The sequence below is a fragment of the Tursiops truncatus genome, chromosome 18, assembly GCF_011762595.2.
Source record: "Tursiops truncatus isolate mTurTru1 chromosome 18, mTurTru1.mat.Y, whole genome shotgun sequence".
In the NCBI taxonomy this organism is placed as follows: domain Eukaryota; kingdom Metazoa; phylum Chordata; class Mammalia; order Artiodactyla; family Delphinidae; genus Tursiops; species Tursiops truncatus.
Window position 1 is genome coordinate 24,576,097 of NC_047051.1, and position 27,249 is coordinate 24,603,345.

The following is a 27,249-nucleotide window of genomic DNA, read 5'->3' on the forward strand; positions in this document are numbered from 1 at the left end:
TTAAACTTGTTATTATTTATGTAAAAATTTCTTATTATTCAATACAAATACATATTTAATTAGTTTAAAATTGGTGTACCTAAAAGCAATCAGTTTATGTTTTGGGGCAACTGTTCTTCAGCGTTCATTGATAAATAGATCATGCCCCTCAGGTATGTGGTTGGTTTTTATTTATTTATTTATCTTAATGAAGTATAGTTGATTTACAATGTTGTGTTAATTTCTACTGTACAGCAAAGTGATTCAGTAATGCATATATATACATTCTTTTTCGTATTCTTTTCCATTATGGTTTATCACAGGATATTGAATATAATTCCTTGTGCTATACAGTAGGACCTTGTTGTTTATCCATTTTCTGTATAATAGTTTGCATCTACTAATCCCAAACTCCCAATCCATCCTTTCCCCACCCACCAGGTATGTGGTTTTAAAGTCCTTGAAAAAATGGACAGCTTGAGCAACCGCCCTTTATACAAGGATACCTTACATCTCTTAGTAGACATAGATATAAGATTACTACTAAATGAAGGAGTTTGGTTTCAGTAAGAAAAGTGCCTAAATTAGAGTTGAAGCTAACAAAAAAGAATATAATATATGAAAAATTTCTTATGGGTACACTCTGTGCCAGTTTTTAATTGGTTAGAGGCTCCTTTCAGTTTTGTCCTGGTGATGGAATTGTAAATGAAGAGTGGCCTGGTTATTCTTTTTCTTTTTTTAATTGAAGTATAGTTGATTTATAATATTGTGTTAATTACTGCTGTACAGCAAGGTACTCAGTTATACATATATATACATTCTTTTTCACATTCTTTTTCATTATGGTTTATCACAGGATATTGAATATAGTTCCCTGTGCTATATAGAAGGACCGTGTTGTTTATCCATTCTATATATGCCAGTTTGCATCTGCTAATCCCAAACTCCCAATCCATCCCTTTCCCACCCTTCTCCCCTTTGGCAAGTCTATTCTCTATGTCTGTGATTCCGTTTCTGTTTCATAGATAGGTTCATTTGTGTCATATTTTAGATTCCACATATAAGTGATCTCATACAGTGTTTGTCTTTCTCTTTCTGACTTACTTCATTTAGTATGGTAATCTCTAGTTGCATCTATGTTGCTGCAAACGGCATTATTTCATTCTTTTTTGTGGCTGAGGAGTATTCAATTGTATATATGTACCACATCTTTTTTACATGATTCTTAAAGAGAAAGCAGAGGCAGATGTGTTTCCTGAGAAAATGAATAAGCAAATTTATCCACAGGTTAAACATGATACCTATAATCAGAGATTTCAAAAATTATAATTCTAATATTGTTTGATAAGTAGCCATAATTTCTGGTTGATTGATCGTATATCCCAATTTATTCTTTCTTTCCTTAATTCTCTTATAAAATAGGTCCCAAATATGCCTCAGGAAGCTTTGGACAAATTGTTATCATTTACACACAAACTCAGAGAGACACAGGATCCAACAGTAAGTCTGGGTTATTTTCCATAGGCTTTTCTGTTGTTGACATGCTGCTTTATATTCTTAGAGTTCAGTGCTTTAAAATCTATTTTTTAAGCCGATATATTTATCCCTTATGCTATGCTTTCTCCTATGTATCTATCTTACTGTTTCAATGACTTTAACATTTCTTCCAGCTCCTCATGGCTGGTGTCATAGAAAACAACTTTTAACTTTAGGGGAGTACTTGGGTATTCCAGGAGGTTTGGGTCTACTTCTCTGTCTCCTGTGCCCAGCAATCTCATGTATTCTTATGGCTTCAAGTGTCACCTCTGTGTTAATGCCTACAACTTTATCTTCAGTTTCTAACTTCTTCCTCACTGATTCTCTATTTCGGATTGTATTTACATTTTGGGATGTTATAGGGGCAGGAAACTTTTACCTTCTTTTGTTCTAGGTCCTTTGGCTAGCCTAATAATTAAATTGACATGAGACAGTTTAATAGGAGAAAAACAACAAATTTAATTTTGTACATGCAGAAGCCCCATAAAAATCTGAAACTCAAAAAGTGACCAAAGCAGGTAGCTTTTATACCTTTTAGTCAAAGAAACAATAAAATTCTGAAGAACTGACAACACAAAGAAGTTTGGGCTTGGGGTAGTAATTAAGTGAAGAAGAAACAAGATTTGTTTATATAGCCTTCTCAGTCCTAAATTTCCTATTTCTGGTGATAAGGATGCTTTCTACCCTCCTGGTACAGGGAGGGTATCTGTTTCATGGGAGATTCATTTCCTGCTTTCAGGGGGACAAAGGAGGGTCAGAGCGTCCTTGCACCAGCTAATTCCCATCCTGGTGCCTGGCACATACTAGAAAATTAACAAATGTTTGCTGAGTGCATGAATAAATTAATTAATTAGTTATTAATTTATTAGTAGATTTCCCTGGAGTTTTCTCTCCCAGAGAACATTACATTTTCATAAAAGAAATAAGAGGAAAAATAGAAAATTTATTTTTAATAATTTTTGAAAAGACCTTTCTTATTTTTAAGCTGAATTCCTATTATTAATCATGTTAATCCAAAAAAAAACCCTTGAGGTGTGCTCTTAAACTGAATAACCATGGTAGCTAAGGGAATGTGCTCACATCCTCACCCTTTTTTTGCAAGATAAAACTGCAGTTAGAAATTTGATATTATAAGTGCTAAGTACATTAGGATTTTTAAATTAGAAGTACATTCTCAATTTTCAGTTGGTAATAATGTGAGAACAGAAATAGCAAACCCTTCACTCAACACATAAGTGGCTAAACTTCTTTCTGATTTAGTCCTGGATGTTATTGCAAAGCATTTTGGTATTATCAACTGATGTGGTATTTTTTTTTCTTTTTTTTTTTTTGCGGTATGCGGGCCTCTCACCGTTGTGGCCTCTCCCGTTGCGGAGCACAGGCTCCGGTCGCGCAGGCTCAGCAGCCATGGCTGGGGCACGAACCCGTGTCCCCTGCATTGGCAGGCGGACTCTCAACCACTGCGCCACCAGGGAAGCCCTGATGTGGTATTTTTTAAACTCATGAGAAGTCCTTACTGATCACTGGAATGAAATGTGAAGCCTGAATTCAGTGTCATGTTTGGAATTAGGTTAGAATTTTGTAACCTGGAAAGTTACTGTATGGTTTAATAGGACTCTTGTCATAAGAATCTTCTGGTTGGAGTCATTTGTCATACCTTTTCCATGATTAAAATAGGAATTTTTCATGGTCTCAAATATTAAGATGAGAATTGCTATCATATTTAACTTCTAATACTTTCGATCATAGTGGCTGAAACAACCTTATCCTTAATTCTTCCTACTTTCTCACATCCATCCTCCTTTCTCATCTCCATCAGTTGCCAAGTCCTTTGAAACATTGGTCTGATCCCTTCTCCCCCTTCTTACTGCCAGTAACCTTACTATAGGACTTTCTCTCTTTATAAGTAGGTAACTGAAGTAGCTTTCTGATTCCTGTCTCAGTTTTCTCTGTCCTTAAACTACTTTGTATATTTCTGCCAGTTTAGTCTTTCTAAAATCATGTTACTAAGTCCTATTGCCTTTAGAAGAAGGGCCAAACTCCTCAAAAAGTGATTTACGGGTCTTTGATATTAGGGAGCAAGCTTTCCAGCAGGACCCTCTAGTAAAGCTGGGCTGGTTTCCTCACATTCTGCTTGTATTTCTGTTCCTGTTGCTTTCGTGCCTTTGTTCATAGCATTTCTGCTACCCATTTGAACATTTTAAGCCCCTATAGCAGTTTTGTCAAGTGCTCCACTTATTTTTGCATTAAATTATATGCTATTTTGAATTGCAATTTATGCTTTCTTATATGTAAATATTGTCTCCACGTCTAGAACGCAAATTTGTTGAAGAGGTCTGAGTCAAATGTTTTGCTTTTGAGTTCTTTGTAACTTAGAACGTGTTTTTTAATAGAAAAAAGGATATGTCATAAATGGTGGTCATGCTCCTAATCTAGTCCCCAAAGGAGTGTTTAACTCATGTTGTAGCTGAAATATAATGCTAATAACAGCAGTCCAACATCTCATGGAGCTGTGAAATACACGAGAAAGGAGAAACCAATTCACTTTCTGCTTCCTTGGGATGTACAGAGATGGGCTTAAGCGAAGTGATAAAAGGAACAAACAACGCAGTATAGTTTTGGCATCCTCCTACCATCCATTCTGAATCCTCGGTTAATTTAATAGAGTCTCCTTCTCCATTTCCTCTGGTGCTCAGGGCCACTTTATTGCCCTTGTCAGACTCTGTGACATCTCACCCTGGTCTCTTCTGTGCCTCCCCACCACCACCACCAGTGGACCAGTTTACTTCAAAAGTTCTCCTCTTCTCTTGATTTTCAGTGAAAACCACTATCTTCTAATGCTGCTGATCTTAGTTAGACATTAGGCGAGTAATAATCTGATGCATTAGATTCCTACTAATGTGTAGGTCCCGTTCCCTTCCTCTGTTAGATTTTTTTCATTTTGAAGAGGCTGACTTTAAATAAGAATTGCTGGACTTCCCTGGTTGTGCAGTGGTTAAGAATCCGCCTGTCAGTGCAGGAGACACAGGTTCAATCCCTGGTCTGGGAAGATCCCACATGCTGTGGAGCAGCTAAGCCCGCAAGCCACAACTACTGAGCCCACGTGCCACCACTACTGAAGCCCGCGTACCCTAGAGCCTGCGTGCCGCAACTACTGAGCCCATGCGCCACAATTACTGACGCTTGCGTGCTCTAGAGCCCGCATGCTGCAACTACTGAGCCCATGTGCACCATGAGGAAACTGGGGCTTCAAGAGATTAAGAAACTTGCCAGAATCACACAGCTAATAAATGGAAGACCGATTTGTCTGACTCCAAAGCTTATAAACTTTACTATTACATTATGCTGCCTGCTAAGGTAATTTCAAATTCAAGTCAAAAAATATTCATTGGTACTTACCATGTCCTGAGTTCTATACTAGCAGCTCTATTAATGGGATTTGGGGAAGAGTAAGAACACAAAGGGAAATTATTCTGACAGTGTCAGAGAAGGATTCCAAACTGTAAGCTGCCCCCCAAGTGACAACTGGTTGACACCTCTATAATCAGAAGGCTAAATTGTCCACAACTCCTTTTTTCTATTTCAGAAGTCATAGATTTACTTAAAACTGTAAGCATTTCTGGCCATCTTAACAGTTTGGCTTTGTGTAAGCAGGAAAAAAAAATGAACAAATGGTTAATTGTACATAAGGGCTATTTGTAAGTCAGGTTCAATCTGTACAATGTAACATCTTTCCTCCATCCAGCCTCCCCCCCCCCCCAAAAAAAACATGTATGCACAGTACTTTAATTGAATTTAATTAATAAATAGTTTTTATGGAATTTTTTAAAAATGTCTTTAAGGATGTTTTAAGTGTCAATTGGTTTCTGTTTATTTTATTTGTAATTCATTAACAGTACATATTTATTTTAAGTTTGGCCTTGTCCTTAGGAATAATGAATTCTGCTATGATACCCATCCAAAGGGACTTTCAGTAAGTTGCAACAAGACTCTTAACAGCCTGTCTTTGCCTTTTGGTAGGCGCAGTCATTGGCAGCATCCCTTTCTACCAGACAGCTGTTGAGGATTTCTCGTCGGCTGTCACAGTACCCTAACGAAAATCTTCACAGTGCTGTCACCAAAGCCTGTCTTTCCAGGTAACCATATTCTCCTTTCTCACTGAATTCAACTTTCTGGGTCTTTGCTAAAACAGGGACGTAAGTTTCATAGTCTGTACTCACAGGTCTGGAAAAAGTATCAGTCTGAATATGTAGCTATTTCAGCCTTGTGTTCAGTTTTTACAACATATATTACCTTACTTAGGCATAGTAATAAATTAAAGAGATTTTTATAGATGAGAAAACTAAGTCACTTACTCAAATCAGACAGTAGTAAATAAGTAAAAGTAGGTTTGATATTGAACACTGGCTCATGTGTCTTCTGAGCGAGTGCTCTTATGTACTTAGCACCTCCCAAATTTGCACTGGAACTTTCCATGCTTGGTAGTACTGTCCTGTCGCCCAAATTTGACAAAACTAACATCTTTTCAGTCTACACTAATATTTTTCATACTTGTTTGGAAATTATTAATAAAGCATCAGCTTATATAATTTCCTTACAGAACCATACTTGCATGAAACTATTTTAAAAGAATAATAAGAAAAGATTAATAGCAATGTCCAATAGACCTGGAGATTTCTTTTAGACTCTTTTCATATGATCTGGTAATTATTTTTATGGTGGTTATAACTGTTGTCCATTCATTCCTTGATATATTAAAGGAATTAAAAGAGAATCTATATTCAGCTTAGGAGGATCTCTAATTGCCCTCTATAAGTTTTCAGCTTAGTGGACAATTTTTCTTGTAGTTAAAGTAAGCTCCTTATGTTGCAACTTGAATTTGTTCTGTGGTGAAATGAGGCTACAATGAGTTTTGTTTCCAGTGTCTTTGGGGTACTTCTTTGAATAACTAATAATTATGAGAAATAATAAAGTTGATTCTCCTTTTCTTTTAAGTAGATTAATATTAGGCTTCCAAATGAAAATTAGAAAAAAACATGCTTCAATTGCCTACTTTTTAGGCTCATGAACTGAAGAAATTATTGGGTTGGCCAAAAAGTTCGTTCTTTTTGGGCAACCCAATATATACAGAAAGATTCATTATCTACCCAGTGTTTCCTCAGTCAGAACTTGGTTATAGATGTGTATTAATAGAAGTAAATAGTCAATGCCAAGTAATACAAACAGTTTCAGAGCCTAAGGGAAAATAATACTTTGGAATGAATGAAATAATCATACACAAAGCATTCTAGAGACCGTTCTAGAGAGCAAACAGTGAAAACAAAACAATTCACTCTGAGTCTAGCGTAATCTTGATGCGTAAACCAGACAGGAATAATGTATGAAAGGAAAATTATAAATCAAATTCATGGAATGTGTACAAAAATCCTAAATGAAATCCAACTGTAGCTAAATATATATCATATATATTTATATGATATATATAATTTATTTATATATATAAATAAATTATGAGCAATTTGGAGTTATCTCAAGAATGTGAAGATTTACTATTCTTTTTTAAAATTCACCATATTAACATATTACTGAGAAGAATATCATTTAAATAAATCAGTAAAAAGGATTGGATAAAACTCAACAGCCAAACTTAAAAACAAGCCAAAGCAAAAATAAGCCAAAAATATTCTTAGTTAACCATGAATGGACGGAAAATTCTTTAATCTGATAAAGGGTATCTACTAAAACTTTATAGCGAACATTCTTATGGTAAAATACTTGGCTCATTCCCTTTAGAGTTAGGAACAAAACAGGAATGTCACCTTTCTATACTTTTAGATTGGCTAAAGATTATATGATTGGCTACATAAAAAATTCAAAAGAAGCTACATATAAACTACATATTAGAACAAATAAAATATAATGAGATTACTTATGCACCCAAGTCAGTGATATTCCTATATTCCAGCAAAAATCAATAAGGAAGTCTAATTTTTAAAAATAATACCATTCAAAATAATAATAGCTTTGAGCATCTAAGAATAAATCTAATGAGTGACATATAATGCTTTTATGGAGAAGAACATAAATCTTTATTAAAAGCTATAAGAGATAGCTGTGGGAAATGGGAAACTGTACTATGTTCATGAAAGAGAATATTAAGTATTGTCAGGCTGTTTGTTTCCCCCCCAAGTTGATATGTAGATATAATTTGGTCAAATACAACCAAGGTTATATTGAATTAGACAAGCTGATCTCGAAATTAATATAAAGGGCCAATAATATCCAAAGAAATTTTAAGGAAGATTTAAGTGGTGTGCTTTCTCCATCAGATATCAAGATCCATTGTAAAGTTATATTTATTTATTTTTTAACATCTTTATTGGGGTATAATTGCTTTACAATGGTGTGTTAGTTTCTGCTTTATAACAAAGTGAATCAGTTATACATACACATATGTTCCCATATCTCTTCCCTCTTGCGTCTCCCTCCCTCCCACCCTCCCTATCCCACCCCTCCAGGCTGTCACAAAGCACCGAGCTGATCTCCCTGTGCCATGCGGCTGCTTCCCACTAGCTATCTACCTTACTACGTTTGTTAGTGTGTATATGTCCATGACTCTCTCTCGCCCTGTCACAGCTCACCCTTCCCCCTCCCCATATCCTCAAGTCCGTTCTCCAGTAGGTCTGCGTCTTTATTCCTGTCTTACCCCTAGGTTCTTCATGACATTTTTTTTTCCTTAAATTCCATATATATGTGTTAGCATACGGTATTTGTCTTTTTCTTTCTGACTTACTTCACTCTGTATGACAGACTCTAGGTCTATCCACCTCATTACAAATAGCTCAATTTCGTTTCTTTTTATGGCTGAGTAATATTCCATTGTATATATGTGCCACATCTTCTTTATCCATTCATCCGATGATGGGCACTTAGGTTGTTTCCATCTCCGGGCTATTGTAAATAGAGCTGCAATAAACATTTTGGTACATGACTCTTTTTGAATTTTGGTTTTCTCAGGGTATATGCCCAGTAGTGGGATTGCTGGGTCATATGGTAGTTCTATTTGTAGTTTTTTAAGGAACCTCCATACTGTTCTCCATAGTGGCTGAACCAATTCACATTCCCACCAGCAGTGCAAGAGTGTTCCTTTTTCTCCACACCCTCTCCAGCATTTATTGTTTCTAGATTTTTTGATGATGGCCATTCTGACTGGTGTGAGATGATATCTCATTGTAGTTTTGATTTGCATTTTAAGTGTGGTATCGGTGCTAGAAAAGACAAATAGACCATTATAATAGACTACAGAGCCCTGAAACAGCCCCACATATTTCTGGGAACTTAGTATATGTTAGAGGTAGCATTATGAATTAGTGTGGGAATGGATGGACTTGTCGATACATGGTTAAAAATAAAAAATATCCACTTTATTCCCATACAGAAATGTAAAATCCAGACATATGACAAAAGCACTGTAAGCCACTCTACAAGTTATAAGCCACAAACTAAGAGATGTTTCACAAGATTTCTAATCTCAAAAGGATTGCTATTCAGGAACTATAAAGTATACAAATTAATGAGATAAAAGCATCACCTCTAAATGGAAAGAGGATTAATAGATGTGCAGGAAAAGTTCAGATAACCAACAAACATTTGAAAAGATGCTCAACTTACTATTGATCAGGGAAAATGACATTTAAAACAATAATCCGCTATCATTTTATACTTTTACAATTTTTACCTGTAAAAAGAGCATTTTCCATGAGCAGAATGAAATGGAATTTCATGACTGCTGTTGGGATGGAAGTCTTGTCAGTTTGGGGGTGATCTTACAGTATCTTTATGCCTTAATATATTAATACTCTATGAATTGACAATTCTACTGCTTGATAATCACCTTAGAGATAGATTTACATGTATGTATAAGGAAGCATGTAGAAGAATGTTCATTGCATCATTGTTTCTAAGAATGAAAAATGGGAAACAACCTATCAGTCCATCAGTAGGGAATGAATATATAAACTGACATATTCTTATAATGAGGTACTATACAGCAGTTAAAATGAAATAGATCTACATGTATCAACAGATATGGATCATGACAACATCAAGTCAAAAGTTTGAAAGAGGAGATTTCGTATATGATGCCATTTATATAAAAGTTTAAATACAATAAAAGTGCAATATATTTTTTACTTACACATATGCAGCAAAATAAAAATATGAACAAGAAAGGTATACACCAATTTCAGAGTAAGAGTTAGCTTCAGGGGTAGAGAGAGATGAATAGAATACTTAATATACTGTAATTTTCTGTATGCTTGAAGTAGTTCATGGTTAAAACTATTTAAAAACTAAAAAATACTTTCCATATTCATACACATATTTCACTGAATCAAATAATACATTTTTCCACTGTTATCAACTGAACACAGTAAAATTCTATTCTGTTACCACCCCATGACCCTTTGCAAATAGTAAAACAGCTATCTTGTTTATGTATCATATGTTGACTTTAGCAAGGCTACAGAGTCAAAAGCCTTTTTATTAACCTTCTCTTTAGGATAGCACAATGGCAGGAAGGAACAACAAAAAACATTTCATAGAAAATTTTAAAACAAAAATTTAATATGATTTATATTCATGAAGTCTATTATTAAGCAGACAAAATCAAAAGAAACTCTCTAGCCTAAATTTGTTAAACATTAAATTTATTAAAATATTAGCTTGGCTCTTTTATGTTGTTAATTTAATTTTAAAAATATTTTTCATTTATGTATTGTTTATGCCAGTTGAGTTCTGACTGGAACATTTCTTCATCTGAGGAAATGGCTCCCTAAGCACCTCTCATAGCCTATAATATGTGCATCAAGTCTTGGAGCTAGATGCGTAATTCATTTTAGATAGTTGAAAACCTAAGAGGCCAAAAGGAAGAAAACTTACAAGGTTAAGAAGATATCAGGTATTCTGTATTCCAAAAATTACTTTACTGTGGAAGAGTTAACTAGAAATCTCTATAAAAAGAGTTTTACTCCATTCAAGTATTTTGCATTACATTAAATTATTTACTTTTGGAAAATCATGGGGTGATGATCCCTTAGCATAGAAATTTGGGGCAGAGTTATAAGAATTTAATCAGAAATGAAGATTAACTACCTTTGACATTGAGGTTATGAGGAAATTTTCCATTCATCAAAAACTTAGTTTCTGTACAGTATTTTTCAAAATTCCCTTGTGACATAAAATGAATAACAACTATATAAAATTTCCACTGTTTAAGTTATTAGCTAATTAATTTTTTAAAGTTATAAGCCTGCTAGAACTAATACACAGTGTTAAATGAGTATAATGATTATTGTGGGTGTGAATTTTTTGTTTTCCTGAAGAATGATTTTATTTGCAGAAAAGACTGTTCAGGAATTTTTGGCTTAAAAACTGCTGTTCAGTTTTTTGTGTTTTTTTTTAACATTTTTATTGGAGTATAATTGACTTACAGTGGTGTGCTAGTTTCTGCTTTATAACAGAGTGAATCAGTTATAGATATACATATATCCCTATATCTCTTCTTTTTGTGTCTCCCTCCCGCTCACCCTCCCTATCCCACCCTTCTAGCTGGTCACAAAGAACCCAGCTGATCTCCCTGTGCTGTGCGACTGCTTCCCACTAGCTATCTATTTTACATTTGGTAGTGTATATATGTACATATATAGACTGCCACTCTCTCATTTTGTCGCAGCTTACCCTTCCCCCTCCCTGTGTCCTCAAAACCATTCTCTAGGATGTCTGCATCTTTATTCCCGTCTTGCCCCTAGGTTCTTCATGACCACTTTTTTTTTTTTTTTTTTGGTTTCCATATATATGTGTTAGTATATGGTATTTGTTTTTCTCTTTCTGACTTACTTCACTCTGTGTGACAGACTCTAGGTCCATCCACCTCACTACAAATAACTCAATTTCGTTTCTTTTTATGGCTAATATTCCATTGTATATATGTGCCACATCTTCTTTATCCATTCATCTGTCGATGGACACTTAGGTTGCCTCCAGTCCTGGCTATTGTAAATAGAGCTGCAATGAACATTGTGGTACATGACTCTTTTTGAATTATGGTTTTCTCAGGGTATATGCCCAGTAGTGGGATTGCTGGGTCGTATGATAGTTTTAGTTTTTTAAGGAACCTCCATACTGTTCTCCATAGTGACTGTATCAATTTACATTCCCACCAACAGTGTATGAGAGTTCCCTTGTCTCCACACCCTGTCCAGCATTTATTATTTGTAGATTTTTTGATGATGGCCATTCTGACCAGTGTGAGATGGTATCGCATTGTAGTTTTGATTTGCATTTCTTGAATGATTAATGATGTTGAACATTTTTTCATGTGTTTGTTGGCAATCTGTATATCTTCTTTGGAGAAATGTCTATTTAGGTCTTCTGCCCAGTTTTGGATTGGGTTGTTTGTTTTATTGATATTGAGCTGCATGACCTACTTGTAAATTTGGAGATTAATCCTTTGTCAGTTGCTTCATTTGCAAATATTTTCTCCCATTCTGAAGGTTGTCTTTTGGTCTTGTTTATGGTTTCCTTTGCTGTGCAAAAGCTTTGAAGTTTCATTAGGTCTCATTTGTTTATTTTTGTTTTTATTTCCATTTCCCTAGGAGGTGGGTCAAATAGGATCTTGCTGTGATTTATGTCATAGAGTGTTCTGCCTATATTTTCCTCTAAGTGTTTGATAGTGTCTGGCCTTACATTTAGGTCTTTAATCCATTTTGAGTTTATTTTTGTGTATGGTGTTAGGGAGTGTTCTAATTTCATTCTTTTACATGTAGCTGTCCAACTTTCCCAGGAGCACTTATTGAAGAGGCTGTCTTTTCTCCATTGTATATTCTTACCTCCTTTATCGAAGTTAAGGTGATCATATGTGTGTGGGTTTATCTCTGGGCTTTCCATCCTGTTCCATTGACCTATATTTCTGTTTTTGTGCCAGTACCATACTGTCTTGATTACTGTACCTTTGTAGTATAGTGTGAAGTCCTGGAGCCTGATTCCTCCAGCTCCGTTTTTCTTTATCAGATTGCTTTGGCTATTCGGGGTGTTTTGTGTTTCCGTACAAATTGCGAAATTTTTTGCTCTAGTTCTGTGAAAAATGCCGTTGGTAGTTTGATAGGGATTGCATTGAATCTGTAGATTGCATTGGGTAGTATAGTCATTTTCACAGTGTTGATTCTTCCAATCCAAGAAAATGGTATATCTTTCCATCTATTTGTATCATCCTTAACTTCTATCATCAGTGACTTATAATTTTCTGCATACAGGTCTTTTGTCTCGTTAGGGAGGTTTATTCCTAGGTATTTTATTCTTTTTGTTGCAATGGTAAATGGGAGTGTTTTCTTAATTTCACTTTCATATTTTTCATCATTAGTATATAGGAATGCCAAAGATTTCTGTGCATTAATTTTGTATCCTGCTACTTTACCAAATTCATTGATTAGCTCTAGTAGTTTTCTGGTAGCATCTTTAGGATTCTCTATGTATAGTATCATGTCATCTGGAAACAGTGACAGCTTTACTTCTTTTCCGATTTAGATTCCTTTTATTTCTTTTACTTCTCTGATTGCTGTGGCTAAAACTTCTGAAACTATGTTGAATAGTAGTGGTGAGTGTGGGCCACCTTGTCTTGTTCGTGATCTTAGTGGAAATGGTTTCAGTTTTTCACCACTGAGGATGATGTTGGCTGTGGGTTTGTCATATATGGCCTTTATTATGTTGAGGTAAGTTTGCTCTATGCCTACTTTCTGGAGCGTTTTTATGATAAATGGGTGTTGAATTTTGTCAAAAGCTTTCTCTGCATCTGTTGAGATGATCGTATGGTTTTTCTCCTTCAATTTGTTAATATGGTGTATCACATTGACTTATTTGCATATACTGAAGCATCCTTGCATTCCTGGAATAAACCCCACTTGATCATTTTGTATGATCCTTTTAATGTGCTGTTGGATTCTGTTTGCTAGTATTTTGTTGAGGATTTTTACATCTATGTTCATCAGTGATATTGGCCTGTAGTTTTTTTTTTTTTTTTTTTTTTTTTGCGGTACGCGGGCCTCTCACTGTTGTGGCCTCTCCCGTTGCGGAGCACAGGCTCCGGACGCGCAGGCTCAGCGGCCATGGCTCACGGGCCGAGCCGCTCCGCGACATGTGGGATCCTCCCGGACCGGGGCACGAACCCGCGTCCCCTGCATCGGCAGGCGGACTCTCAACCACTGCGCCACCAGGGAAGCCCCTGGCCTGTAGTTTTTTTTCTTTGTGACATCGTTGTCTCGTTTTGGTACCAGGGTGATGGTGGCCTCGTAGAATGAGTTTGGGAGTGTTCCTCCATCTGCTATATTTTGGAAGAGTTTGAGAAGGATAGGTGTTAGCTCTTCTCTAAATGTTTGATAGAATTCGCCTGTGAAGCCATCTGGTCCTGGGCTTTTGTTTGTTGGAAGATTTTTAATCACAGTTTCAATATCAGTGCTTGTGATTAGTCTGCTCATATTTTCGATTTCTCCCTGGTTCAGTCTTGGAAGGTTGTGCATTTCTAAGAATTTTTCCATTTCTTCCAGGTTGTCCATTTTATTGGCATAGAGTTGCTTGTAGTAATCTCTCATGATCCTTTGTATTTCTACAGTGTCATTTGTTACCTCCCCTTTTTCATTTCTAATTCTATTGATTTGAGTCTTCTCCCTTTTTTTCTTGATGAGTCTGGCTAATGGTTTATCAATTTTGTTTATCTTCTCAAAGAACCAGCTTTTAGTTTTATTGATCTTTGCTATCATTTCCTTCATTTCATTTCATTTATTTCTGATCTGATCTTTATGATTTCTTTCCTTCTGCTAACTTTGGGGTTTTTTTGCTCTTCTTTCTCTAATTGCTTTAGGTGTAAGGTTAGGTTGTTTATTTGAGATGTTTCTTGTTTCTTAAAGTAGAATTGTATTGCTATAAACTTCCCTCTTAGAACTGCTTTTGCTGCATTCCATAGGTTTTGGGTCATCGTGTTTTCATTGTCATTCGTTTCTAGGTATTTTTTGATTTCCTCTTTGATTTCTTCAGTGATCTCTTGGTTAATTAGTAGTGTATTGTTTAGCCTCCATGTGTTTGTAGTTTTTACAGACTTTTTCCTGTAATTGATATCTAGTCTCATAGCGTTGTGGTCGGAAAAGATACTTGATATGATTTCAATTTTCTTAATTTTACCAAGGCTTGTTTTGTGACCCAAGATATGATCTATCCTGAAGAATGTTCCATGAGCACTTGAGAAGAGAGTGTATTCTGTTGCTTTTGGATGGAATGTACTATAAGTATCAATTAAGTCCATCTTATTTAATGTCATTTAAAGCTTGTGTTTCCTTATTTGTTTTCATTTTGGATGATCTGTCCATTGGTGAAAGTGGGGTGTTAATGTCCCCTAATTTGATTGTGTTACTGTTGATTTTCCCTTTTATGGCTGTTATTATTTGCCTTATGTATTGAGGTGCTCCTGTGTTGGGTGCATAAATATTTACAATTGTTATATCTTCTTCTTGGATTGATCCCTTGATCATTATGTAGTGTCCTTCTTTGTCTCTTGTAATAGTCTTTGTTTTAAAGTCTGTTTTGTCTGATATGAGAATTGCTACTCCAGCTTTCTTCTGATTTCCAACATCTCTTTTATTAAAGCTTATACTCAAGGCTATGGGAACCACCAAAGATTTAGAGCTATGGAAAACCTAAATTAGAAGTGTATGTTTTTAGTATGTTTATTTGAAACATAGGGTTAGTTTATAGTAATATAGTACAGGCAACCATGGATTAAAAACCAGTTCTGTGGGCTCACTTGTGATCATAAATTCCGGATATAACTTTATTTCTGTGTGAGGGAAACTGTTTTCATGTTCTAAGCCCGTCATATTCATACAATGGAATTGTAAATGAAGAATGCCTCTGTCACTCACAAGATAGTTGTTTTGACAACATACATATAGAAGAGATAAACAGGTATATTTTTTAAACGGAAGGAAAAATCAAGCTGAATAATCTTAAAGTCATCTAATAATTTTTCTTAGAAAATAAAGAAAACCTCATTAATCCACCTCCACTAATCTGAATTTTTGATTGCCAATCTGAAGTAGGTTACATTGTGGTTGTTTTATCTATTTAAGAAAATTTGAATAGCCAGTTAAATAAGATGTATGAGGTATACTAAATCCATTTTAAAAAGCAAATTATTTTCATTCTTGTCCTGCAAAAGGTTGTATATAAACAAATACTGCTAATTACACATTAGTTTTCTTTATTAAAGGTGATTCAACAAACATACTTCATCTTCACACATACTTGAAGTTTATATTTATTCTGAAATATTTTATTATCTAGCTTTCACAGATCAAGACCATCCTTAATTCGTTATAATTAGTAAGAGAGAGAGTGAGTGAGTCTGTCTGTCTAAGTGTCAAAAGATATTTGGGAATCACAGAGAGCTTTGACTTTATCAATCCATCCTTCCCACCCCACCAGGTTTTTACCAAGCCTTGCAAGGTCAGCATTAGAAAAAAATCTGGCAGATGCTACAATAGAAATAAGTACTGACAATAACCTGGAGCCAGAATTGGAGGATTACAAATGTAAGTATTTGATTTGTTTCTTTTTTAAGTGAAATAATATTTGTTAAGCATTTGTATTGTGTATTATTTTAATTTCAATTAAAAATGTTTTTGGTTTCTACCCATCTTGTTTTACGTATTGCGTTGAAAAAATGAATCTTTTATTTTAAAAAAAATGTTTCCAGATACCAGATATAGTTCCTCCCCCAAGAGTTGCAATTGACATGAATATATTAAAGGCTCAGAGAATTCCTACTGTAAATAAACATGTAATTTTGTTTTACCTTTTATTCCAAATGTATATTTCACCACAGGTTCTAGCAATCTGTTTTCTTTGCACAAGATTGACATTTTGGGGACTACCAGTGTCCTACGTGTCATGTTTTGGAAACTGTTCTAGGTTGATGTAGACTAAACTGATATTCAGAGTCCCATTTCATGCCTTCTTCCTCCTTTCATTTCCACCCGTATTGTCTTCTGTGGTACTTTTCTTCTTGATAGCCATAAGTGTAATTTAGAGTTTTGGGGAAGTTTAGATCTTCCTGTAAAAGTACCCTATTCTTCATTTAGAGCACAATGAAAGGTTCTCTGTTTTTTGAGGGTAATTACCTGTCTTATCAAAATATCCAATGTGTGATCACTCTCTAAAGGGGGGACTTATTGTGGCTCTCTTTATAGATGTTTTTCATAGTCGGGGCTACATCGAGATAAGAATTTGATGTTAAGGAAATAGGTGACTCTTTTAGAGTAAAATTATAAATTCAACATACTGATGGATCTGGGTACAGATACACAGAGCCAACTCAAAGAGACAGAATAACTCTGGGATTTGGAGATTCAGAACATTACTTACTTGAATGGTTTAACGTATCCAAAGAAAGACTGCATCGTTCAGACTATAGATTGTTTAGTCTTGGCAACAGGCCAGTGTTAGCAGTCCCCATCTAAGCCTTGCATAGGAGGTAAGGAGCCTAAGTTAAGCAACTTTTGAGTCATCTGGTCCCATTCAGTTTTAATATCATCTCTGTTGTAGAGAATTCATGTAATTCGTTCTCCTTGTTAGAGGATAAGTTTCACCGAAAAACCTTCTGATGAGGATTTGGCCTTCCACGCAAGGCTCCGTCTATATCAAATGCTGATATGGCAACAAGTGTATCATATAGTCTCTATGAAATTTGCAGTTTTCATTGCAATGTAATATTGCAGTTCTGGTTTTATATATCAGAATTTATATATAGATCAAAATATATGTCTTTAATGTTCTCCTGAGAGTTAGGTTTGCCCTCAGTCATAATGATAAAATCAAGTTTTGAGCCTACCAGACTGAAGGCCTTGACAAATGTACCAAAATAACGCCATCCTATGAAATTTCTTAGAAGATAGCTAGCCAGCTTTCTCCCAGGGAAGTACTAGCATCACGGTTCTCTGAGTTCATTTCCCTTTTCTAGCCTGAAATTTTAGCAATAAACATTAGCTGAGTGAATTAAATCATCCTAAAGCACTAAATGTACTGAATAGATATCCTCCATAAACTAAACTGTAGATGGTATCAAATGCTGTTTGAACCTGAAATCACGTGTGTCATCTCAACATACAAGTATGCAGTAAATTCACTGACGCAATCCTGGTCTTTCCCTTTACAGTTTTATGTTGGGTCTATTTCAGAGACCTGAAAGTAGTCAATAAACAGTAACTTCTCAGCACAGCAGTTCATGCTTTCCTTCCCTATAGAACTTGTGAATAGAAGGAAAATGGCAAAGAAATATTGGAGGGAGAGGTCTACTGTGCTTTGGCAAACGTGTAGCACTCAGCAGTGATTAAACAGGGTGACAGTGTAATTATTTTTAGCTCAGAATTGTTCACGGTACTCCATAGATGCACATGTTGCTTTCTCTCCTTGTCTTTCAAAATGTTTTAGCACAAAAACAGCAATTTTCTTATTTGAAATAGGAGGAAAAAAAGATGGGTCAGTTGCTTAAGGCATTGTAATTGTCTGTCTGCTTGCTCGGGTATTTCCACAGGATGGAATATTAGTTATAGAGTCCACATTGCAGAAAGAATATCGGACTCTACTAAATTCTGTTTTTAGCTCTACCCATACTAGCTGGGTGATTTTAAGCAAATTATTTAATTTATGTTCTTCTTAGCTTCCTCATAATTCTTGGCTTATTGTTAAGAGATTTCCATGAAATTATATGAGAAAACAGTGAGCTGAAGCTAAGGTCCTCAGTAAATGATAGCTTCTATTATGGTCAGTACTACTACAACAACTACCACTATTATGTTATTATTATTGACCTTGGAATATGTCAGGTAGTGAGCATGTGTATCTCCTTTCTGTAGGGAATACATGTGAGATATGTACCCTGACATAAATTTATTACTTAGTTCCCTGGCTTCAAGGAGCTCATATTCTATCCTAGACCAACTGTTTAAAGCAAATAGGGGACAATACAATAATGATTATCACAGAATAACTGTAGCACCTGTGGTGCATATTTGGAAGTACAGATCTCCTGGACCATTCCTAAAAATAGTAATTTGAGAGGTCTGGGGTCAGTTGGTTCATCTATATTTTTAGCTAGAGCTCTAGGGGACTCTCCTATGGGGTTTTTCAATGGGTGGGTCCTAAGAAAATTATATTCAAGGTACTTCAGAGCTTTCAAATGTATGTATTTTAGAGTTTCTGACCAAACAAGCTCATAAAGGTGGCTTGACTGAGTTCTGGGTTTTTTTTCCCCTTCTCTTTTTTATCTCTATGCTGTTTGCTACATACGTTGTTTTAAATAAAAGTTATTACATTTTGGAACATCTTAAGCCTTTTTGTAGAGCTTTTAAGCTTTTTACGTAGTGCTATGATGTTTTATTACCACCTTCAAGCTTATTTCTTTTAGATGTTAGATGAAAATTCCTTGATGAGCCCACAAGGTATTAAAGATGCAGTACTCATTCTATTTGGGCTGGACTTGGCTTCTCTGAGGACAGTGCTACCAGTAATTCTCTGTCCTGTGTGAAATGTTTAGGTGAAGTCACATCTGGATCTCTGAGGATTGGAGCTGTTAGTGCACCGATCTATAATGCCCATGAGAAAATGAAAGTGCCTGATGTTCTGTTCTATGACAACATCCAGGTAAGAGCAGGACTTTGCATTCGTGGATATATCCCTCTTACATTGTGGTAATTAACCCCAATTCAAGTGAAACTGATGTTTATGTTTGTAATTTGCTCAGTTCAATTCAGATGATGCAGAATGAGGTGACAGTCAAAACATCTTTTATTAAGTCGTTGTAAAATTATAAACTCTTCCCAGAGTTACTTGAGAATTGGAAGAGTTGCCGCAATGATTAGAGTAATAAATTTTAAATGCAGACATAACTATACTTTAATAAATAAAATAAATATATTATTAAATTAAAAACAAAAGCACTACTATTCATCTTCTCTTTTGCGTTCCTGTTAAATCATTTCAAGTAATTCAAAAAGGGATGTGTCCTATGCATTCTTTTCCTCACGTTTCTTTCCTTTTCCCAAAAATTCCTAGTATTTTTCTAGTCTTTACTTTTTCTTATCTTTTTTTAAGAAAGGAGGATAGATAATTTTCCACTTGTAAACTAACCAATAATTATGAGCTTCCACTAAGACACAGAAATAAGTGTGTACCCAGAAAGCTAATTTATAGATGTTCGCTTTAATAAGAATTTTTTCCAGAGAAAATTACCCATAATATAAAAAGATTTTTTCTTTTCCAGATTTTCTGTGAAGTGCTTATGTATTTATTTTATAATAAAAACCATACTTAAAATTTTCTCTAATATTTGGTCACTATTCTGCATGTAAATAATAATCCTACATTTACAAATTATGTTTGAAGAACTTCTACTTACCATTTTCACTATATTAAGGAATTAGAGAATTAAAGTAAATTAAAGAATTTCTTTATCTGCTATTTCCCAATCCTATTTGTTGTTCAATGGGTAACAGAATGTATATCTCTACATTATGTTAACAGTAAAAGGCATCTCAGCAAATTCTTCTTTCTCAGGAAAAGTCTTGATTAAATGTTTTTGAAATCTGTCCAGATTATAATTATCTATGACCTAGCAAAAGGCATAACCTGAATTTGTTTTATATTCTTCATTCTATGGGCCATTAACTAATATTGGTTTTATTTTTCTTCCAGAGCATTAATGCTCTTATACAAGCAGTGGACAAATGAACAGAAAATAAGGCTACTTATAAGACACAAAGGAATAAAGAATCTTGCCTGTCAAAGACAAAAACATGATGGCAAGGAAAATATAATATTTTCAAGCATTTATGGTATCACACTCTGTTCATGTAGTAGAAAGGCATAAAGAAAAAAGAATCAGGGAGATTTCTCTGGTGGCACAGCGGTTAAGAATCCGCCTGCCAATGCAGGGGACACGGGTTCTATCTCTGGTCCGGGAAGGTCCCACATGCTGCGGAGCAACTAAGCCCGTGCACCACAACTACTGAGCCTGCACTCTAGAACCCGCAAACCACAACTACTGAAGCCCGCACACCTAAAGTCCCTGCTTCACAACAAGAGAAGCCACCGCAATGAGAAGCCTGCACACCACAACTCAGAGTAGCCCCCACACGCAGCAACGAAGACCCAACGCAGCCATAAATAAATAAATAAATAAGAATCAGGAAACTTTGTCATAAGTGACAGTTTGAAAAACTCCATGGCAACAAAGGTTGAAAAGACTTCCCAGCATATAAAAATGTAGGAAATTCAGTAGCAGGGAGGGCCATTGTACCCTTGAACACAGTGTCTGTTGCCATGGTGTTTGTGACATAGACGTTGAGGACCACAGGGCTGCTGTGAACTTTACACAGTGGCCCTGAGGGATTTTCTCCAGCCTGTCTCCAAACGTACCTTCTCTTCATAAAGCATTATAAATTAACCATTAATGAAAAATTGTAGCTGTACCAATTCTAGGAATGGTGGCTTGATTAAATTTGTTTTTGTTGCATATATTATTATTGCGTATTATTATTGTGTTTTATGTTGCACTTCACCTTTGAAACAGTGGTCTTCAGTGCCTCTTGAGTATTTAGGTGCTTCTATACCATCTTGTTCTATACCCTGTGGTCCCCTTGCCACACCGTGTTGTAATTGATTTTTTAAAACGTTTTCCACACTACTAAGATAAAGCCTTGTTGTTGTTGTTTTAATTTTGTGTCTCTAGCAAATAGCACAGTGCCTGGCACATAGTGACTGTTGAATAAATATGTGTTGAGTGAATTCCTGAAAGAAGGAAAAAGATTTTGAATGTTCATAATTAAGAGTATTATTTTATTATATCTGTCATGAAGGAATTATAGATCGGTGCCCTAACAGCTCCAGTCCTCAGAGATCCAGATGTGACTTCACCTAAACATTTCACACAGGACAGAGAATTACTGGTAGCACTGTCCTCAGAGAAACCAAGTCCAGCCCAAATAGAATGCAGTACTGTGTCTTTAATATCTTATGGGCTCATCAAGGAATTTTCATCTAACATCTAAAAGAAATAAGCTTGAAGGTGGTAATAAAACATCATAGCACTACGTAAAAAGCTTAAAAGCTCTACAAAAAGGCTTAAGATGTTCCAAAATGTAATAACTTTTATTTAAAACAACATATGTAGCAAACAGCATAGAGATAAAAAAGAGAAGGGGAAAAAAACCCCAGAACTCAGTCAAGCCACCTTAACACTTGCAGTAGTAAGGAGGACAAATTGGAAGAAAGAGACATTAATAGCCTCTTAAGCCTAATGAGCTTTCTACCACGTGTCAAGCCTTTCTTAATACAGTAATTAACACACACACACACACACACACACACACACACACACACACACACACACACACACACACACACACACACACACACACACACACACAGAGTTCCAGGGCTAAAGTTGCCAGATTCTGTTACTATAGAGCGTGATGGAAGTACGCACAGGTTACCGTGGTAGCATCGATGAGGTGATGGTCCCAGATTGCAATGATCCTGGAAAATGAGTTCACTAGGCAACGTTGAGAGCAAGTCTCAGGCAGAGACACTAGCATTTGCAGAGACGTGGCTATGTGAGAGTGTAGATTATTCAGGGAGCTACATCTAATTAATTGTCATGGCCAGAGCTGAGATTCAAATGGAAGAGTGACAAGAGAGGAGGCTGATGAGTTCAAAGGTCAGATTATCTGGACCTTGCTAATTGAGGAATTTGGAAGCTATTCAGAAGTGAGGAAGCCGTTGAAAACTTGGAAGCACATTTCTACTTTTGTTAACTTTGCATTCATTCTTTAATGTTGTCTATGAGTTGGAACAAAGGCAGAGGGGGACTAGTTAGGAGGCTGTTTCGATAGTCCAGGTAAACCTTATGAAGGATCTGAACGAAGGCAGTGATAGTGGGGACAGAGTGGAGGGGACACACTGCAGGGCTATGTAGGAGGTAGGTAGAGTCAATGGAACTTTGTGTTGGATGAAAGTCAAAAAGACTTCCTCACGGAGCACATAGTCTGCTGGAAAAGTAAGCAGAAGAGTGAAGAGAAAAAGATTCTACATTGCGCCCGTGATTGGAACACACAGTAGGAGAGTGATGGGGGATGAGACTGAGACTACATCAAAAAAATAAGGAGTGACCCTTGTTCCGAAGGTATTAGGAGTCATTTAAGGAATTTGGGGGGAAAAAAAGTGACATGATTGTGAACAGAGAAGTGACTGTCAGTACTGTGGAGAGCACATTGACTCAAGGAGAGACTGAAGTCAGAGATGCCACATTGGCTGATAAAAATCTAGGCCAGACATGATAAAAACCTAGATGAAAGCTGAGGGGATGGAATAGAAATGGATAGATACAGTGGACTTTTAGGTGGCTGAATAGCTTAGACTTGGTGTTTAACTGACTTTTGATAAGGGCCAACTGAGATGGACAAGAAGATGATGACGATAGGGTCGGGTTGTAGAAGATGATGCTGTTAATTGGGATAAGAAGTACAGGATAAAGAATGAAGCTGAGGAGAAAGGAATGAGTCAAGTTTTGGATGTGATGAGTTCGAGGAGACTGGGAAATAGCTAGCATAGTTCGATAGTTGCTCAGAAATACGGGGCTGGAGTCAAGAAGAAAAGTCTTGCTGTTGAAGATCAGTGTAAAGTTGGTGGTTGAAGCCATGGAGTGGATGAGAGGATTTAGGGAGAGCAGGGTCAGAAGTAACTCGTTGAGCGCTGATGTGTGGGTCCCCAACTCTGAACATAGCCCTCCCTCGCCCGGTGGGTGCCCACGTACAAGTAGGCAGAAACTGCTCTGCCCTATACTGTGACCCCCCCAGGAAAGCATGTAACAAGGTAGTGAAAGAGAACAAAAGAAGGAAGAAAATCAATATTTAAGGAACTGCTACCTAAAGAAGATACAAAAGACCATAGAGAGAAAGCGTTAGAGAGGTAAGAGGGAATCAGGAGAGAGAGACAACTGGGAGAGAAGACTTTTTTTTTTTTTTTTTTTGCGGTACACGGGCTTCACACTGTTGTGGCCTCTCCCATTGCGGAGCACAGGCTCCGGATGCGCAGGCTTAGCGGCCGTGGCTCACGGGCCTAGCCACTCGGCGGCACGTGGGATCTTCCTGGACCGGGGCACGAACCCACGTCCCCTGCATCGACAGGTGGACTTTCAACCACTGCGCCACCAGGGAAGCCCGGAGAGAAGACTTTTAAGAAATTGTCTATGGTACCAAGTGGGACAAGAGGTTAACGAAAGAATTATATAGGCCGTGACCTTAGCCTTAGCTAATGTTTGTTGACTTGAATAACTTAGGTGCAGTGAGGGCATGAAGTAGAAGGACATGAGAAAAAGTTAAGAAGACAACAAGTATAGTTTAGATTATTTTTCAGTGTTTACATTGCTTTTTTACCTGCTCTCTAGGTGCTTATTCCAACTTTCCTATCTGTTCTTCATGCATATTAGCCCAGATATTTCTGGAAGAACTTAATGTTGTCTGGAAATTGGCACTGATTTTTCATCTTACTTAGAAGGACGAGGTCTACAGACCACATTATCACTAGAACCCAGATTAAAAGAATGTTCTAGGGACTCCCCTGGTGGTGCAGTGGTTGAGAATCTGCCTGCCAATGCAGGGGACACGGGTTTGATCCCTGGTCCGGGAAGATCCCACGTGCTGTGGAGCAACTAAGCCTGTGCGTCACAGCTGCTGAGGCCTGTGCACCTGGAGCCCGTGCTCCGTGGCAAGAGAAGCCACTGCAATGAGAAGCCCGTGCACGGCAACGAGGAGTAGTCCCCCGCTCACCGCAACTAGAGAAAGCCCGCACGCAGAGACGAAGACCCAACGCAGCCAAAAATAAATAAACAAATAAATAAGTAAATAAATTTATATTAAAAAAAAGAATGTTCCAGGGCTCCCCTTTAACTAGGATAACCATGTACCCTCCCTCATTTGCTTAAGATAGTCCCTGTTTACATTTGTCGTTCCAGCATATTAATAACACCTCTTTTTATTCTAAAAAGTATTCCAGAATGAACAAAATTGCTCACCCTACTTCAGACCTTGTTAAAACTCCAGTTCCATGGTTTATCTGCAAGCAGTTTTAAAAAATTAAAATTACCAAGATAAACGTTAAGGAATACTCATCTGTTCTTGAAGGAGGGAAAAAACTTTCTCAATTTTTCTAAAAAAGAAACTCTGAAGGGAAGCATTGCTTAATGTGGCAAGAAAAAGGAAAAGATTCTAGATGTCAAAAAATTCATAAGCCAAGTTAAAAAGAGAAAAGTGAGTGGCAAACTAGAAAAATATCTGCAGCATATGTGAGATAGAAAAGGTCAATTTGCCTTTTTTACAAATAGAGAACTACAGTAAGTACTTACGAGACCATTATTGTTTTGATACAGAAAACCAAGAGAAAGTAATAGGGACATTAACTGTTCTGGGATATAGTTCTCCCTTCAACTCCCGGATGAGCCTTTGTGACCTACTTATGACTGTCCTATTTTTCAAGATACAAAAGAGCAACGTAATTTCCTCTGTGCCTGTTGTGAACAGCTTTAATCTTGTTCTTTGACTGTATTGTGTCATGATTTGAATTTAAAAATATGAAAGTGAATAATATACTTTTAATTCTAAAGCTATATATACTTTGAAGGTAATGGTTAAGAAGAAGTCAATGTAAAATGTTCCATGGAAATCTCCAGTTATTTTAGAAAGCCTTTGTATATTTGCATTAGTGTTAATTTAAATATTATATTAAATTATAAGCCAACACTGCATAGTACAATAGCTGAAAGATATTTGAGTTGAATCATAAAAACTCTTTGAAATACGTATTGGTCAGTGGTTGAGTCTTGCTAAGGGGGACCATTTCAGGTTTTCAATATCAGTGACCAAGTTGGTTATATAACTTATTTATAACCACAGCATTACTTTTAATTTTTTTACATAACCAAATTGAGTATTGTCTATTATAATAGATGTTTTACTTTCCATGAAGATATCTTTATAGTTAACTTTCTTATTTCACCTTGATTTTGCAAAACACAATTAACCTCTAGTTGTTTTTCCTCTAGCACATGATAGTGATGGAAGATATGCTCAAAGACTTTCTTCTTGGAGAACACCTATTATTGGTTGGGAACCAGGTGAGTTATGGCTGGAACTCAGGTACTAATGAATAAATGATAGTAGCAGTTTAAAAGTAGTAAGTTTCTTTTCCTTGTTGGAGTACGTTTTTAGAAATGATTTTTTCCCCAGTTAAATGACTAGTTGAATTAAACAACAAGGGTCTTCTACCTTCTAAACCTTAGAATTACCTTATACGTATCTGCTTTTCTTTCCCATGTCTGTCACCCTAGCCCAGCTCGTCATCACCTGTCGCCTGGATTATAGCCGTGTTTTCCTAATATAGCTTCACCCCAACCTTACTTCCACTGTGATCTACTCTCCACTCTGCAGCCAGATTGATGCTTGTGAAAATAAAATCTAAGTCTCTTTTGTTTTGCTTAAATTTGCTCCCCATCGCCCTTAGGTGTAGGCTTGGCTCCCTCCTTTCTTGCATTTGGTGTTAGCTTGAGCCACTCAGAACTTCTTTCAGTTCTTTTTTTTTTTTGAGCACAGGCTCCGGACGCGCAGGCTCAGCAGCCATGGCTCTCGAGCCCAGCCGCTCCGCGGCATGTGGGATCTTCCCGGACCGGGGCATGAACCCGCGTCCCCTGCATCGGCAGGCGGACTCTCAACCACTGCGCCACCAGGGAAGCCCCCTCTTTCAGTTCTTATCTCCCCTCTGGTCCTTGGCGCATGCTCTTCTCTCTGCCTGGAGCACTCCCCGTTCCCTTCCCACACCCGTTTTCTCTAACTCCGGGACATGTTCCCTTGTCCATAGGTTTTAGGTTTTCCTGCTTCTACATAACTTCCTTCCATCTCTCCATCATCACACTCATCATGTGTTACTGTATTTACATGTAGAATGACTGTCTTCCCAACTTGTCTATATGCCCGTCAAGGGCAGGGACCATGGTTCTCTTGCTCATCTCTGTGTCCTCAGTTCCTGGCACAGTGCTTGCTGCTACATAGTAGATATTGAATGTGTTTATGGATGGAGTGGATGGACATTTTATATCTAGAGGCTTCTGATAATTTTCCTCAATGAAATTAACAGACTCATAATGAACAGCACCTTTGGTTTCTTAAATTAGTTTGAAATTAAGGATAACAAGCTTTCAGAAGAAGTTTGGTCTTTTTGTTTTTTAACTTATTAAAACAATACATATTCTTTATTTAGTCCCTCAAACTTACAAAACAAATTTTTTTAAAAAAAAATAAAAAAGGGCCAATTGAGTGGTTTACTGGTTGAGTTCACAGGCTTGGATGTTAGCTGGCTAGAGGTCCAATTGCAACTCTTTCATAGATGGCTGTGACTTTGGGCAAATTGCTAATCTTACTAAGACTCAGTCTCCTGATATCTAACCTAGGAATGCAAATCACGTGCACGCTGTCGGGCTAATGTATGGGTCACATGAAATAACGCATGGAAAGCACTCACACAGTCCCTGGCTCATGATAGGTGCTCAGTTAGAATTAAATCTGTGGGTCACTGTTGTTAAAA

At 36.7% G+C, this 27,249-nt stretch overlaps 1 protein-coding gene across 6 annotated transcripts in view; it reads left to right on the forward strand.

Moving 5' to 3' along the window:
• VWA8 (von Willebrand factor A domain containing 8) overlaps positions 1-27,249 on the forward strand; it is a 364,937-nt gene that overhangs the window by 137,616 nt on the left and 200,072 nt on the right. For all 6 annotated transcript variants that reach the window (XR_012327693.1, XR_012327692.1, XM_073795252.1 and 3 more), the window contains exons 16-20: positions 1,402-1,479; positions 5,536-5,651; positions 16,045-16,151; positions 19,154-19,260; positions 25,715-25,786. Coding sequence is in view for 4 of the 6 variants with exons in the window: in XM_073795252.1 (XP_073651353.1) it covers positions 1,402-1,479; positions 5,536-5,651; positions 16,045-16,151; positions 19,154-19,260; positions 25,715-25,786 (480 nt within the window). In the remaining 2 variants the exon portion in view is untranslated. The remainder of the gene's footprint in view (positions 1-1,401; positions 1,480-5,535; positions 5,652-16,044; positions 16,152-19,153; positions 19,261-25,714; positions 25,787-27,249) is intronic.